The sequence below is a fragment of the Pongo abelii genome, chromosome 1 (assembly GCF_028885655.2).
Source record: "Pongo abelii isolate AG06213 chromosome 1, NHGRI_mPonAbe1-v2.0_pri, whole genome shotgun sequence".
Lineage (NCBI taxonomy): Eukaryota > Metazoa > Chordata > Mammalia > Primates > Hominidae > Pongo > Pongo abelii.
The window spans coordinates 135,706,693-135,722,884 of NC_071985.2; the positions used below are offsets into that span (position 1 = coordinate 135,706,693).

A 16,192-nucleotide genomic window follows, 5' to 3' on the forward strand; every position below is an offset into this window, starting at 1 on the left:
TAGTAAAGCATAAATTTGTTGGTGCTTCATTTATATGTAGTTTATAAAAATCAATCTCTCACCTCCTAAATCCTTGAAATTCTTGATTTACTAATTTTTTTTCTTCTGGATGATGTTAAAACTATTAACAATTAGACAGTCAAGGTTCAATTTCTAATGAATTTGTTATCCACTTAATTCATTATATTTTAATTAATGTAAGCAAATTAAAACTACATTTTCTTTTTGCATACACAGTGAGCACGAATGAGTATTATAACCCAATTTCTGTTTTATTGCCAGCTAGAGCTATTATCAGGGAGTTTATTGTGGACTTAGTTCTAACAATTAATTGTGTAACAGTCGCTGTCCTAGGAGTCAAATGATTACGGGGAAAAAGACAAACAGAATTAAACTCAATTATTCAAAATTCCAGTTATTTAGCATATGTTCCACACTCTCTTGCTCATTAAAAATTCCTTTTTTCTTCAAGGATTTAGTCATGCGAAGTACATCTCTGCCTCCTTTTCACCAATAAACTTAAGTTCAGATATTGTAATTAAAATCTGTGGACATTTTGTTTCTCAAAAAAAAATTCTTAAATATATTGATGTCAGCCTTTTGAGGCTTTTTTTCCTTTGGAGTCAAAGTAATCTTCATCAACATTATGACACTGCTAAATGACAGCTGTTAGGAAAAGAGAAAAAGGAGGGGACATGTATGGTCCTCTTAAGGTTTCAGAGGATAAAGTTCTGTCTTCATATGCATCATGCTTTTGTCTCCAATTTAAAAATTGGTTTTAATTGCATCACTAAACACACAAGAACACAGAAGGCAATGTCAAAGTAAACTACATAAATGCTCCCTCTGAAATCAATTGTCCTTGAGGGCAGTACAAATTATAACAACAAACACTTCTACAATTTTTATTATGTGCTAGCCTTTTATATATATTATGTAATTTATTCTTCAAAACAGCTCTATGAAGACGTTATTACAATTTTTATTAATTAATAGATGACAAAATTGAGATTCGGTGGGATTTAAAAATTTTCACAAAGTCACACAGCTTATAAATGGAACTAAGATTTGAACCTCAGCAGTTGGCCCAGTTGTCTCTCTGATGTTGGTAACTAGTTCATCCTCAAATTGCCTTCTTGATAGAATTCATATTAATAGTATTTATAAAATGTATAATGTTCTAACAAATGTGAATTGTTTCTAATGGAATACTGGTAGAAAATGAATAACTGGATTCAAATTATTACCTTGAAATAACCTACTACAATGATAAGACCTGGTGTTTTGTGAGTCAAGCATAGATATATAGTTAGGACACGAACTGATGAACCAGGAAATGAAAGCCATAGGTGCTTAAAAAATATTTTGTGGATAGACAAATGAATGGATAAATGAAGACTGAGTAAGGAACCTGATTGTCATAATACATTAATACACATATATCAATATATAATATTATAGCCAATGATAGCGTTTCTGAAATTGTATTTAAAATGATATCTGACAAATGAGAGTTCATTTTCTTAAGAAAAATACTTTTCATCAAAATCAGATTGATTAACTTAATTCAAAATCTCTGGCTTACTAAAATGTTTTTCTGAAACATGAATCAATTCAAAAATGTTCTGTGTAGTTTAAGGTAATCTATGAATTCAACACACTAATTTATATTTTAAATTGTGACTACATGGAGGGCCTAGAATGATTAGAGACCAAAAGTTACAGTTCAGTCTAGTCCACCAGGAGAGCCACATAATGCAAAGCAAAGTTCTTGGTAGCAATGTTGCAACTCATAAGTCCAGTTCATTTTTTGTTTGTTTGTTCGAACCTGCAGCTTGTTTCAAAACGTAGGAACTCAAAATGGCTTGATTTTTTTTTCTTTTATTATTATTATTATTATTATACTTTAGGTTTTATGGTACATGTGCCCAATGTGCAGGTAAGTTACCTCTCCTCCTCCAAAGGAACGCAGTTCCTCACCAGCAACGGAACAAAGCTGGACGGAGAATGACTTTGACGAGCTGAGAGAAGAAGGCTTCAGACGATCAAATTACTCCGAGCTACGGGAGGATATTCAAACCAAAGGCAAAGAAGTTGAAAACTTTGAAAAAAATTTAGAAGAATGTATAACTAGAATAACCAATACAGAGAAGTGCTTAAAGGAGCTGATGGAGCTGAAAACCAAGGCTCGAGAACTACGTGAAGAATGCAGAAGCCTCAGGAGCCGATGCGATCAAATGGAAGAAAGGGTATCAGCCCTGGAAGATGAAATGAATGAAATGAAGAGAGAAGGGAAGTTTAGAGAAAAAAGAATAAAAAGAAATGAGCAAAGTCTCCAAGAAATGTGGGACTATGTGAAAAGACCAAATCTACGTCTGATTGGTGTACCTGAAAGCGATGGGGAGAATGGAACCAAGTTGGAAAACACTCTGCAGGATATTATCCAGGAGAACTTCCCCAATCTAGCAAGGCAGGCCAACATTCAGATTCAGGAAATACAGAGAACGCCACAAAGATACTCCTCGAGAAGAGCAACTCCAAGACACATAATTGTCAGATTCACCAAAGTTGAAATGAAGGAAAAAATGTTAAGGGCAGCCAGAGAGAAAGGACGGGTTACCATCAAAGGGAAGCCCATCAGACTAACAGCGGATCTCTCGGCAGAAACCCTACAAGCCAGAAGAGAGTGGGGGCCAATATTCAACATTCTTAAAGAAAAGAATTTTCAACCCAGAATTTCATATCCTGCCAAACTAAGCTTCATAAGTGAAGGAGAAATAAAATACTTTACAGACAAGCAAATGCTGAGAGATTTTGTCACCACCAGGCCTGCCCTAAAAGAGCTCTTGAAGGAAGCGCTAAACATGGAAAGGCACAACTGGTACCAGCCACTGCAAAATCATACCGAAATGTAAAGACCATTGAGACTAGGAAGAGACTGCATCAACTAACGAGCAAAATATCCAGCTAACATCATAATGACAGGATCAAATTCACACATAACAATATTAACTTTAAATGTAAATGGACTAAATGCTCCAATTAAAATGGCTTGATTTTTATTGGAGGATTCCACACAGTTGAAGCAGAATGGCTTGATGTAACTGAATTCCCCATTAGGATCATCTGGCCACCCCATGTAGATGAGGGCTTAATTTAAATTGCATGTTACCTGTTAGTTCACTTAAGTGTATAGGATTTCAATTTCTTGATTTAAACCTTGTTGTTTCCTTAAGGATAGAGCCCGCATACACATTCTTTGAACTTCTCACACTGGCTTCTTCCTCCCTAGTCTTTGGTCTAAAATCATTAATCACTGTAGCAGTGACAAAATTTTGAAAGACCTTTATCTCAATAATTGTAATTCAGGAAGTATTCATGATTTTAATTGGCATATGTACAATTTTGTATGGCATTGATATATGTATTTTCTTTAAACCAACAGTTTATTTTTATCTTGAACCTATTATTACTTCATTTCTGTCATTTTAAAACTAAAAATAAATTCTATATAGCAATTTAGAAAGATCTTTTTATATACCTTCATTTTCTTTCTAGAAACCGTTCTTAGTGGATGAAGTCATTCTTAAAACCTATTCCCCATAAAAATGCTGAGAACAGGTAGATTATATTTCATATTAAATCAGTTGAGTTATAAAAAATCAAATTGGGTTTATAATAGAAATAAAAACTGAATTTACGGTAGTCCAGCAACAGAGAGATCATTTCTTCATTTTTTGGATCTCATTTCCTCAGAGAACATAGTTACTCTTAACTTGAAAAAATACTCTTATTTTTTGAAAAGTTTTTCTGTTTATTAGGTACATTATAAAAGCCTTAGAAAGGAAGAAAAGCATAAATTAGAAAATGTCTTATTGACCTAATTGAACATCTTCAAATGCCAGTAAGAATTTGCTGATTTTTTTAACACCTGTGTAATAATGTTGCCCTTTAAGTGTCACTGGTTAATTTTTCAAAGCTGTGTTGCCATTTTATGTCCATTAATATCAATAGAATATGTGGCCAAATCCCTGTATACCACTTTGAAATTTTACCCCTTACTGTTAATGATAGTCTTCTAACAGTGGAGGTAGAAATAAATTATTTATCTACTTAGCTCAAATTTACTCTCTTGGGTCAACTAAATAAGGGGGAAAAAAACTCAATATTTCTTTATTACTTCAAAGTAGTGTGTATGTAAAGAAGCCATTGGGTTAGTATGTATTGACTATGCCAGTTATATTATGCAGAGATAGCTGTGTGTCTATCAAAAAGTTTGTTATAGCTTTCTTTAAAAAATGCTTTCCTTTAACTTTTGTTATGTAGATTTCCTTTAGTATAACTAAATATATGTGTATATATATGTGTGTTTTTGTATTCTCACTATAAATTCTGTCCACTATTAGCCTTTTTATGGTTAAAACATAAAAACTGTGAGGAATCACTGATAAATAATATAGAAGTAGAATCTTAATGTCCAGTTTCTAATTTGCCCAACTTAATACTTTGTATTCAAAATGTCTATTATGAATTTTGAAATGTCAGCATTGAATATTCCTAACTAAGGAATACTATAGTAATATGTAGAGGAAGATGTTTTAGGTGTGGGAGCCACAAGTAGACATTTCCACAAACATTTTTGTGTTGAGTAGAAAAGCATTAGTCATGCAAACGTTCAGTTTTATCTGAAACAGATATGAACAGGATAAAAAGAAAGCCATCGAATTTTTTTTGTTTGTTTTTTTTTGAGACGGAGTCTCGCTCTTGTTGCCCAGGCTGGAGGGCAATGGCACAATCTCGGCTCACTGCAGCCTCCACCTCCCGGATTCCAGCAATTCTCCTGCCTCAGCCTCCCGGGTAGCTGGGATTATAGGCGCCCGCCACCACGTCCAGATAATTTTTGTCTTTGTTTGTAGAGATGGGGTTTTACCGTGTTGGCCAGGCTGGTCTCAAACTGTTCGCCAGGCTGGTCTCAAACTCCTGACCTCAGGTGATCCATCTGCCTCGGCCTCGCAAAGTGCTAGGATTATAGGCGTGAGCCACCACTCCCAGCCTCTGTTTTACACTTTATTTTTTAGAGCAGTTTAGGTTCACAGCAAAATTGAGAGGAAGATACAGAGATACTCAATATATCCACTGCTGCAGCACATGCATGACCTCCCTCATTATCAACATTCCCCACTAGAGTGATACATTTGTTGTAATCCATGAAAGTGCATTGACACCTATAGCCTAACCACCCAAAGTCTGAACTTTACAATGGGTTTCACACTTGGTGTTGTGCATTCTACGAGTGTAACAGATACATTCTCTAAGTGTGTTTTGTGTGTGTGTGTAAATGTATAACAACATGCATCCACCATTATAGTATATATAGTATTTTCACTGTCCTAAAAATCCTCTTTGCTCTGCCTATTTATCCCTCCCGTTCACTCCTTAAACCACTGATATTTTTACTGTCTCCACAGTTTTTCCTCTTCCAGAATGTCATATAGTTGGAATCATATGCTATCTAGCCTTTTCAGATTGAAAGCGCTTTCTTTTAACTTTTTGTTTCTTTTCTTATTTAATTATTTTATTTTATTTTTTTAATTTAATTTAATTTAATTTTAAGTTCTGGCCATTTTTTAAAGGAAGGCTGTGTGTGCTACCTCAGAGTAGGCACTCCAGTAAATATATATTGATATTGCTGGTGACTAGTGGTGGTGGAGGTGATGACAAAGAACTCACCACATGAGGCTGAACCAGTTGTTTGTTTATGTTGTTTGTGAAGCCCTGGTTTAAGGCAATGTCAAATTCTTGTGTAAGTTGAACTGTCTTTAGTTCAGAAAATGCTTAAAGGACCCCTGACTTATAAGGGAACACTAGGAATATCAAATTATATTCCTTTATTATGAAAGCATTAATGTACTCTGGGATGTTTAACATTTGAGAATTCAAAGTAGCTTTAGTACAATATATTCATTTTAAAAATAGCCCCAAAGTATTCTTTCTATCCATACAATTTTTATTACTATTAGGGAATAGTATACTGGTAATGTCTGGCTAGTTAAATATTCAAAAACTAAATGCATACACTCTAATTACTGGATTCTAGTAAATTCTCTTTAACTTGATTAAAACTTTCTAATATGTGAAAAATTGGATTAGACTCCCTATTTTTTTTTTCAAATTGTGGGAAGTACATATAAAAAGCAACATGGAATCTGTAAGTTCATCAGCACCTTGCCTTTTTTTACAGTCTATGTTCACAACATCTGCTTTGTACTCTAAAGAAACATAACATAGCTGTATCTCTATTGATGTACTATATGTGATTGTTTTTCTTTTCAAAATCTGCTGTTCCTTGTTTTTTGTTTGTTTGTTTGTTTGTTTTTGAGACAGAGTCTCACTCTGTCACCCAGGCTGGAGTGCAATGGTGTGATCTCAGCTCACTGCAACCTCCGCCTCCTGGATTCAAGCAGTTCTTCTGCCTCAGCCTCCCAAGTAGCTGGGATTACAGGCACCTGCCACCACGCCTGGCTAATGTTTATTTTTGTATTTTTAGTAGCCATGGGATTTCACCATGTTGGTCAGGCTGGTCTCAAACTCCTGACCTCAGGTGAGCCACCCACCTCGGCCTCCCAAAGTGCTAGGATTACAGGCGTGAGCCACTGATGCTCAAATATTCTATGCAATCTTTTACACATTACTGTATATCAAATTGTAATATGCATGTAATATGTGTGCATAGAGAATTCTGTGTTTGCTATACCTACTTGTATAACATGTCTAAATTCAATATTAGTATCAAAGTCCTTAAAATAAACATCTATTAACAAATTAACATGCTTTAAAACATAACATTTATACACTCCATATGTATACATCTTAAACAGAGATAAAGTAATTTGAAATTTGTCCAGTGACACTGTCATCACATGATAGTAATAGAAGGAATATAAGACAGTATACTCAAGTGGTCAGTGTGCTAACCATTGATTATTCTGATTTTGTGTAGGGACAGCAATCAGACCTATTGCTTTGAGAGCTGTGACTTCCATTGCTCGTGCTCTGCCTGGATTTCCCATTTTGGCTACTGGTGGAATTGACTCTGCTGAAAGTGGTCTTCAGTTTCTCCATAGTGGTGCTTCGGTCCTCCAGGTAGTCATTGTGTTTGTCTGTCCCTTTTAAAAATCTCCATCTCACAAATACAATGTAAGTTATGTGACAAAAAAAAAAAATAGATTCTTTTTTGGGCCTCTTGAAAAGGAGGCCATTTGGGATCAAAATGGCAGCATGTATTAAGTTCCTCTGACAAGTTATGAAGAGACCTGAGGTTTATTTCCTGTCCTGTTGAGGGCTTATGAACCCACTGTCTTTTCTTAATACATTTATTCACCCATGTGATCCTGAAATAAATTAGATCAGGTACCAAAATGCATACTGTCCTCCTGGAAAAACAATACATGAGGAAATCTGGGTAAAAGTAAAATCTCAATTGAAAAACAAAATGAAATCAAGGGTATGAAAATCTGTCATTACCAAATTTCATCCTGAGATTCCTGACAGCCAAAGAAGGAAATTATTGGCTTTATAACTTTTAAAATATTAAAATAAATTGATTGTTCAGCTTCTTGTGGTACAAAGCTGAGGGAACTTCTTTCTTCCCTTGTCTTCTTAAAGGGATGCTGTGAGATGTAGAGAATTGTACTCTTAATAATACCCCTAAAATAATAAAAATTAGGACTTTAAAAATTATTCATATACTTTTTAAAAATAATGTTGCTCAACATGGGCTTAGTACTGTCAGCACATTTTAGCATAAGAATTTCTCATTCAGGTTTTGTAGTCTGAATCGACCTAGAGACCAAGCTTTTTATATGACTAGACTGTGAACACTCTGGTAATACTCCCTTAATAATGACTTCTCACTACTTAGCATGGGTGGTAATCGGAAAGCAGAAAGTTTAGCATCACATATTCTCTGGCAAAAGGGTAGAGTGTAGATAGTTCATGTTGCTAATTTGACAATCAGAATTAACATTGTTCTATGAAATATCTACAATCTATGGTGGAAATACTATGTATTAGAAAGCTAATGGAGGCAGACTTCTGCTTCCAAGAAGATGGAATAGATGTACTTTTCTCTATGCCTCCCACTATATACAACTAAAAACTCTTATATATAAAACTGATGATCTAAGAAGACTGAAAGGTGAAGAGAAGGCAGATTGGCTAGGGATCTCAAGACCCGAGAAACAATACAGTGGTGAGTTTCCTGGGATTTTTTTTCCTCACATATCTCATCTCACACTTGGAGCCAAAGAAGCTCAACAACCCAGAAACAACAATAGGCGCAGACGAAAAGCCTGCTCTCTCTAGCCAAAGAACCAGGAAAGGGGCAGCCTAGCAAGAGAGAGAGCTTTTAGACATAACTTCCCTGCTCCACCCAACACCACAGATAAATATTCCATCCCTACACCCATCCATGCAAGCAGAGGACAAGTAGGGATCTTAGACGTCCACCCTCACCAAGCAGTCTCACATCCCCACTGGGCAAAAATGAGCCCTCACCCCCATCCCATATCAGAAGCCTGGACTTCTACCCTCACCTGAGAGTACTACTACTCCCCCTTTCTGCAGTAGTAGTAGAGGAGGTCTAGTGCAGAGTCAGGACCTTCATCATCACCGTGTGGTAATAAGGCCACTCTCCTTTCCTCCTTCTTACAGTGTCAGTGAAGGCCAAGTAGGGAGCAGCAACAAGGCGTGCCTGCATCTCTTAGCCAGGGGTGTGCCAGTGCAGGCTTACTAGAGAGCCAGAATTCTCACCTTCTCCCAGCAGTAACCAGGAGTCATGCCCCTCGGGTGTCCAAGAAAGCCAAGTAAAATACCTGGGCTTCTATCTGGCATTAAGGATGTGGCATTCTCCACTTCCCCTGCCAGACTGACACCAAGGAAAGCTAGCAGAAGCAAAGTTTAAATGAAATCAAGAGTCTTTTAATATTATACCAAAATTGTCAAGATTTCAATTAAAAATTACTCATGATACCTAGACCCAGGAAAACCTCAGCTGGATCATAAAAAAGAATTGATAGATGCCCACGTTAACATGACAGAGATACTATAATTATCTGGCAGATATTTTAAGCCTCCATTGTAAAATTGCATTAACAAGCAACTACAAGCATGATTGAAACAAATGAAACAACAGAAAGTCTCATGGAAAGAAATAGAAGATATAAAGATGAAAATTTGGGACTTAAAAATGCAGTCACTTAAATACAAAACTCAACTGATGTGCTCAATAGTAAAATGAGAGAACAGAAGAAAGAATCAGTGAACTAGAAGATAGAGCAATAGAAATTGGCCAATATGAAAAACAGAGAGAAAAAAAAAGACTGAAGAAAAGAATGAAAACAGCCCTCAGGGAACTGTGGGACTATAACAAAAGATGTAACACTAATGTCCTCAGAGTCCCAGAGGAGAGGTGAAAAAGGCAGAAATGGAAAAAAAATAATGGCTGAAAATATTCCAATTTTTGCAAAAGACATAAACCTGTAGATTCAAGAGGTCAAGGTAGACTTCCAAAGAGGGCAGCTTCAAAGAAATCCATACCAAAATCCATCATATTCAAATTTCTGAAAACTGAAGAAAAAGATAAAACCTCGGTAACAGCAAGAGAAAGATGACACCTTACTTATTGGTGACAAACAATTCTTTTTTTATTATTATTGTTATTATTATTATTATACTTTAGGCTCTATGGTACATGTGCGCAATGTGCAGGTAAGTTACATATGTACACATGTGCCATGCTGGTGCGCTGCACCCACCAACTCGTCATCTAGCATTAGGTATATCTCCCAGTGCTATCCCTCCCCCCTCCCCCCACCCCACAACAGTCCCCGAAGTGTGATGTAACAGTGGATTTCTCATCACAAGCCATGGAGTCTGGAAGGAAGTGGGACATTTTTCAAATGCTAAAACAAGAACTGTCAGCTCAAAATCCTGTATCCTTCAGAAATGAGCCAGAAATCAAGACATTCTCAGCTGAAGAAAAACTAAGAGAATGTATTGCCAGGAATCCTTAACTAAAAGAATGGCCAAAGGAAGCTTTTTCAGAAGAAAAGAAATGATAAAAGAAGGCACCTTAGGATATCAAGAAGGAAGGAAGAATATGGAGCAGTGTCTTCAAAAAGAATCTGGAAGATAACAGTATCCAGCCTTGAGTATCACCTGAATTTATTTTCATCAACATGTAGAAACACCTGGGCTGAAGGATACAATGGAGTTATGAGTGGGTTTCAGAAGAGACTCTTGCTCATTGTCAGGTGTGACCATGGGCAAGTCACACATGGAAGTAAAGATTATTGACTGTCTACCATGTGCTGGTAGTAATTGCTGCTACATACAGTATTGCCACAACCTACTTGAAGTGAAATTTTTAAATATTTTTTTTTATTGACATCAACTAAGGCTTGGAGGATGAAAGTGGTTGATATGGCTTGTCTCTGTGTGAGATTACAATTCAAATCTCACCTTGAATTGTAATAATCCCCACATATTGTGGGAGGGACCTGGTGGGAGGTAGTTGAATCATGGGGGCAGGTCTTTCCTGTGCTTTCCTGACAGTGAATAAGTCTCACTAGATCTGGTGGCTTTATAAAGGGGAGTTCCCCTGCACATGCTCTCTTGCCTGCCGCCATGTAAGACAAGACTTTGCTCACCATTTGCCTTCCACGTGATTGTGAGGCTTCCTCAGCCATGTGGAACTGTGAGTCAATTAGACCTCTTTCCTTTATAAATTACCCAGTCTCAGGTATGTCTTTATTAGCAGTCATATGACTAGCAATGGAGCCAGAATTCCCATCTGGAGTTTCACAGCCACAAAGCAAATACTCTTCCAACTAGACATATTGCCTGTCTTCCATCACAGGACCTGTAAGACGGGAATATTAGTAATACGCAAGTCTTCCATGCCCACTCAAAGCTTACATGTTCAGGCTATAGCTTACCTCTTAGAGTCAAGATTCTATGAAGAGAAGAAAACTGAAATCTTAGAAAACTAAACGGGAGTTATGTGTCCTGCGTGTAGATGTGTGCTCAGGGTGCAGATTCTAGTATGTAAATATACATAGAGTGCTATGTGTCCTCATAGAAATGAATGGTGAAATAACTATTCAAATGTCAGTTTCTACTTGGGCTCCTCTTAGATGGAAAATCAGAAACTCACTGACTATGCACATGAAGCCTATTGTATTCTGGACATGAAAGGACCCTGGAACTGGAACGGCAAGAACCAGTAGGACAGTTCTGGGGCAAGACCTTTGCCATCTCTCTTTTGTGGGCCATGTGATTTCTTCTTCAGAAGAAACTAAATTTCTGTCCACTCTTGTTCTCTCCACGGCTTACTCTTGCCTCCTCTGAACTTCTATCACATGGCTGTCATGACCCTTAGACCCACTCCACATTGCAGCCTTTTAGCTCTCATTTCTCCTTGAAATGTCTCACTAGCTTACTATCTATTGGCTTGGATTTCTTTTTTATTAACTTTTATTTTAAGTTCAGGGTACGTGTGCAGGTTTGCTACATAGGTAAACTTGTTTCATGTGGTTTGTTATGGAGATTATTTTATCACCCAAATATTAAGCCTAGTACTCATTATTTTTCTTGATCCTCTCCCCCCTCCCTTCCTTCACCCTCTGATAGGCCCCAGTGTGTGTCATTCCCCTCTATGTGTTCATGTGTTCTCATAATTTAGCTTCTACTTCTAAGTGAGAACATGCAGTATTTGGTTGTCCGTTCCTGCATTACCTTGCTAAGGATAATGGCCTCCAGCTCCCTCCATGTCCCTGCCAATGACATGATCTCATTCTTTTTATGGCTGAATAGTATTCCATGGTGTACATGTACCACATTTTCTTTATCCAGTCTATCATTGATGGGCATTTAGGTTGATTCCATGTCTTTGCTATTGTGAATAGTGCTCCAGTGAACATACATATGCATGTGTCTTTATAATGGGATGATTTATATTCCTTTGAGTACAGCTCAGACTGCTAAGAGAGGAAATCTGTTGGCCTAAATTTATCTTTTTATGCCAGGCCCCATCATAAGCCATTGGTTACCCCATGTATTGACTGCTTGGTGTGTAGCAGAAACGTAGTAAATTTTGGTTGAATGAATTTGTTAAATGAATGTGCTTGGTTATGGGTTTTTTGTTTTGTTTTGTTTTTACCAGAATGTGAAGAGGGGATAAAAGGATTCACATGGTATAAAAAAATCATTACCTCTTTAGCTCTAGCTGGGAATAGCCCAGAGACTTTCCGGCTATTAAAATATTGGTTCCCAAATGATTTTGTTAAAAATGTAAAGTTTCACACATAGGTTTTTACTTCAGAAATGAAGAGGAAATCAAGACAATTTCAGCTAAAAAATACCTAAGAGAATTTATTGCCCAGAGAACTGGCAATCTAATCTGTAGAAATTTAAAGATTATTTATCAGCTCTGCCATTAGCTTGAGTCAGATTTTTAACTCAGCCAGAACATGTTTTTTTTTAACCAATATTAGCTAAAGTATGAACTAAAATCAGTATTAAGATATATATATACTTAGGATGGTCATAAGGTGGGAAATATTTGAATTTATAATTTTAGTTTGGTAGTTCAGTGGAGAGTAGAGAATATATATTTCCATCTTTCTTCCATTCTAACTGAATTTCACTTCATTTCACTCCCTAATCTTGGGTTAACCTAACCTTTCATTCAGTATACTTTTAAGCTGTTGAATATTATTAGAGAAATTAATGTAACTCTGCAATTGGGCTTACTCTAAATACATAGTGTTTAATGTCTGCTGGGGCTTGGGTACTAGTCAGTATTTCTTTTTATTTGTCTTTTTTTTTTTTCTTTTTTTTTTTTTTGAGAAGGAGTCTCGCACTGTTGCCCAGGTTGGAGTGCAGTGGCGCAATCTCAGCTTACAGCAAGCTCTGCCTCCCGGGTTCACACCATTCTCCTGCCTCAGCCTCCCAAGTAGCTGGGACCACAGGCGCCCGCCACCATGCCCAGCTAATTTTTTTGTGTGTGTATTTTTAGTAGAGACAGAGTTTCACCATGTTAGCCAGGATGGTCTCGATCTCCTGACCTCGTGATCCGCCCGCCTCGGCCTCCCAAAGTGCTGGGATTATAGGTGTGAGCCACCGCGCCCAGCCTCAAATTCTTTCTTGCAGTTAGTTTGAATCTTTTTCATACAGCTCAAAGCCCTTAGCCTCTCGATCATCATTCTCCCATTTCTCTCATATCATCCTTTCATTGGCTCTCATTGCCCAACCCAATTCTGTTCTCTGGTTTTACAATGTTTATTAAATCCACCTTTCTAATGATTTCTATTCACAAGTGAAATGTGTACCAACAAAATGAATTCTTTATAGCAGGTATGACCAGACAAATGAAATTCATTTAAATATCTAGGTTATGGTGCTGATACACTGGAGTATAGAAATAGAAGTCCTGTAATGGGTATAGAAATAGTAATATAAATAAATATTTTGATTCTGATTTTTCTCATACACTATTCATTGTGTATATAGACTATGTAGATAAGTGAGTGCCCTACTAAAATTAAGATTTACACTCAAATTAGTAATTTCAAAATCTTACGTAATTAAGTGAGTTCACTGCTAAAATATTTACACTCAAATTAGTAATTTCAAAATCTGTTCCAAATGAATCTATGTTTGTAAATTAAGCCATATGATTGACATTAAGAAGCGTAATGACATTTCAAGAATGGAAAGCTAATTTTTTTCATAAGTTGTATAAGTGTGATAGCGCATACCTTCTTTATTGCTTTATATGCATCACAGAGAATAATTCATTCATTCATTTTTTAATAAATATGTATTGAGACCCTACTATATATTCTTAGCACTGTTGTAGAAATTTGGAATATTTCTATGAATTAAAAAAAAAACAACTAAAGTCTGTTACCTTATTGGGCTTACATTTTTGTGAGCGGAGACAGAAAAATATACAATAAATGTTAAATGTAAGTGTATTATATTTAACATAAGATAAGTGCTGTGGGAAAAAAACAGACTTCATTGTAAAGATAATATTTTTATTAAAAATTGATGGTTGTAAATCCTAGAAAATTTTTATTGAAGAAAAAACCTAGGTTACAGCATCATTTGCTTAAATTTTTGCTAATTGAGGAATTAAACATAAGTTCACAAAATATTGTACATCACCTCACAGTTTATTTTTAATTTTATTTATTTATTTTCATATGTATAATCAAACTGAACCTTATTATCACTTGATATACCAAAGTACATTTTGCATGTCAACATACTTCGGTATATAGTGCTACCTTCAGTGGTCACATATTATCCCATATTATAAATGCACTGAAATTTATTTATAAAATCCATTATATGGGTTCTTCTTCACTACTAGTTTAAGCAGTGCTGAGAAAACCAAATTGCATTTATCTCTAATTATTTCATAATATCTTTTAGTATAATGTAATTGATCAGTAAAGGGCATATACTTTTTTAAACTTCTTAAAATTTTTGTGGGTACATAGTAGGTGTACATATTTATAGGTTACATGAGATATTTCAATATAAGCATGCAATGCATAGTAATCACATCAGCTAAATAGGGTCCACCTCACAGTTGATAAACTGAAATGTCTCTTAGGGTTTCAGATTACATTTTATTGGGCAATTATTGCTTTTCTTTCTTTCTTTCTTTCTTTTTTTTTTTTTTTTTTGAGATGGAGTCTCACTCTGTTGCCAGGCTGGAGTGCAGTGGCAGTGGCGCGATCTCGGCTCACTGCAATCTCCACCTCCCAGATTCAAGCCATTCTCCTGCCTCAGCCTCCCGAGTAGAGCTGGGATTACAAGTGTGTGCCACCACACCCAGCTAATTTTTGTATTTTTTTGTAGAGACGGGGTTTCAACATGTTGGCCAGGATGGTCTCCATCTTCTGACCTTATGATCCACCCACTCAGCCTCCCAAAAGGCTGGGATTACAGGAGTAAGCCACCATGCCCAGCCCAATTATTGCTTTTCATAGCAAAATTTGCTTCAAAATTTTTGAGTGAATTTTCTTGGAATGTATCATTTCTCTGTGGCACTGTTTATTTCTATGATCTTATTCCATAACGTGCTTTGACAAGATGTCAACATTTCAATGGTAAATCATCCAATCATCTTATCTAAAAAAATGCTTCAGTGATTTTTTTATGAAAAATGCCAGTGGAATATTTGTAGGGATTCTATTGAATATTTAGATTGCTTTGGATAATATGGATATTTTAACACTATTGATTCTTCCAGTCCTTGAACATAGGATATCTTATCACTTACTTGTGCTTTCTTCAATTTCTTTAATTCATGTTTTATAATTTTCAGTGTACAGGTCTTTTACCTCCTTGGTTAAATTTATTGCTAAGTGTTTATTTTTATGCTACTATAAGTGAGATTAATTCTTTGACTTCTTTTTTGGATAATTTTTTGTTAATTTATAGAAATATCACTAATTTTTGCATGTGAATTTTGTATCCTGCAGCTTTATTGAATACATTTATTCTAAATGTTCTGTTTTTTGGTGGAGGCTTTAGAGTTTCCTACATATAATATGGTATCCACAGAGTCTATTTAACTTTTTCTTTCTGATTTGGGTGCTTTTATTTCTTTTTCTTCCTAATTGATCTGGCTAGGACTTCCAGTACTATGTGGAGTAAAAATGAGGAGAGTGGGCATCCTTGTCTTGTTCTTGATATTAGAAGAAAAGCTTTCAACTTTTCACTATTGACTATGATGTTAGCTTCATGCTTGTGATATATGGCCTTTACTGTACTGAAGTACATTCACTGCATATCTAATTTTTTGAGAGTTTTTATTAAGAAAGATATTCAATTTTGTCAGTTGCTTTTTCTGCATCTATTAAGATTATCATATGGTTTTTGTGATTCATTCTGTTAATGTGGTGTTATATTTGTTGGTTTGCATAGGTTTAATCATTCTCACATCTCTAAGATGACTGCTATTTGATCATGGTGAATGATTCTTTTAATGTGCTGTTGAATTCAGTTTGTTATTACTTTGGTGAAGATTTTTGCACCCACGTTTATCAGAGATACGGCCTATACTTTTTTTCCTATAGTACCCTTTTCTGGGTTTGGCTTCAGCGTAATACTG

General features: G+C 35.9%; 1 protein-coding gene across 4 annotated transcripts in view; it reads left to right on the top strand.

Moving 5' to 3' along the window:
• Positions 1-16,192, top strand: part of DPYD (dihydropyrimidine dehydrogenase) — an 843,687-nt gene that overhangs the window by 679,845 nt on the left and 147,650 nt on the right. For all 4 annotated transcript variants that reach the window (NM_001132697.1, XM_054527610.2, XM_054527649.2 and 1 more), the window contains 1 exon segment: positions 7,001-7,143. In NM_001132697.1, the coding sequence (NP_001126169.1) occupies positions 7,001-7,143 (143 nt within the window).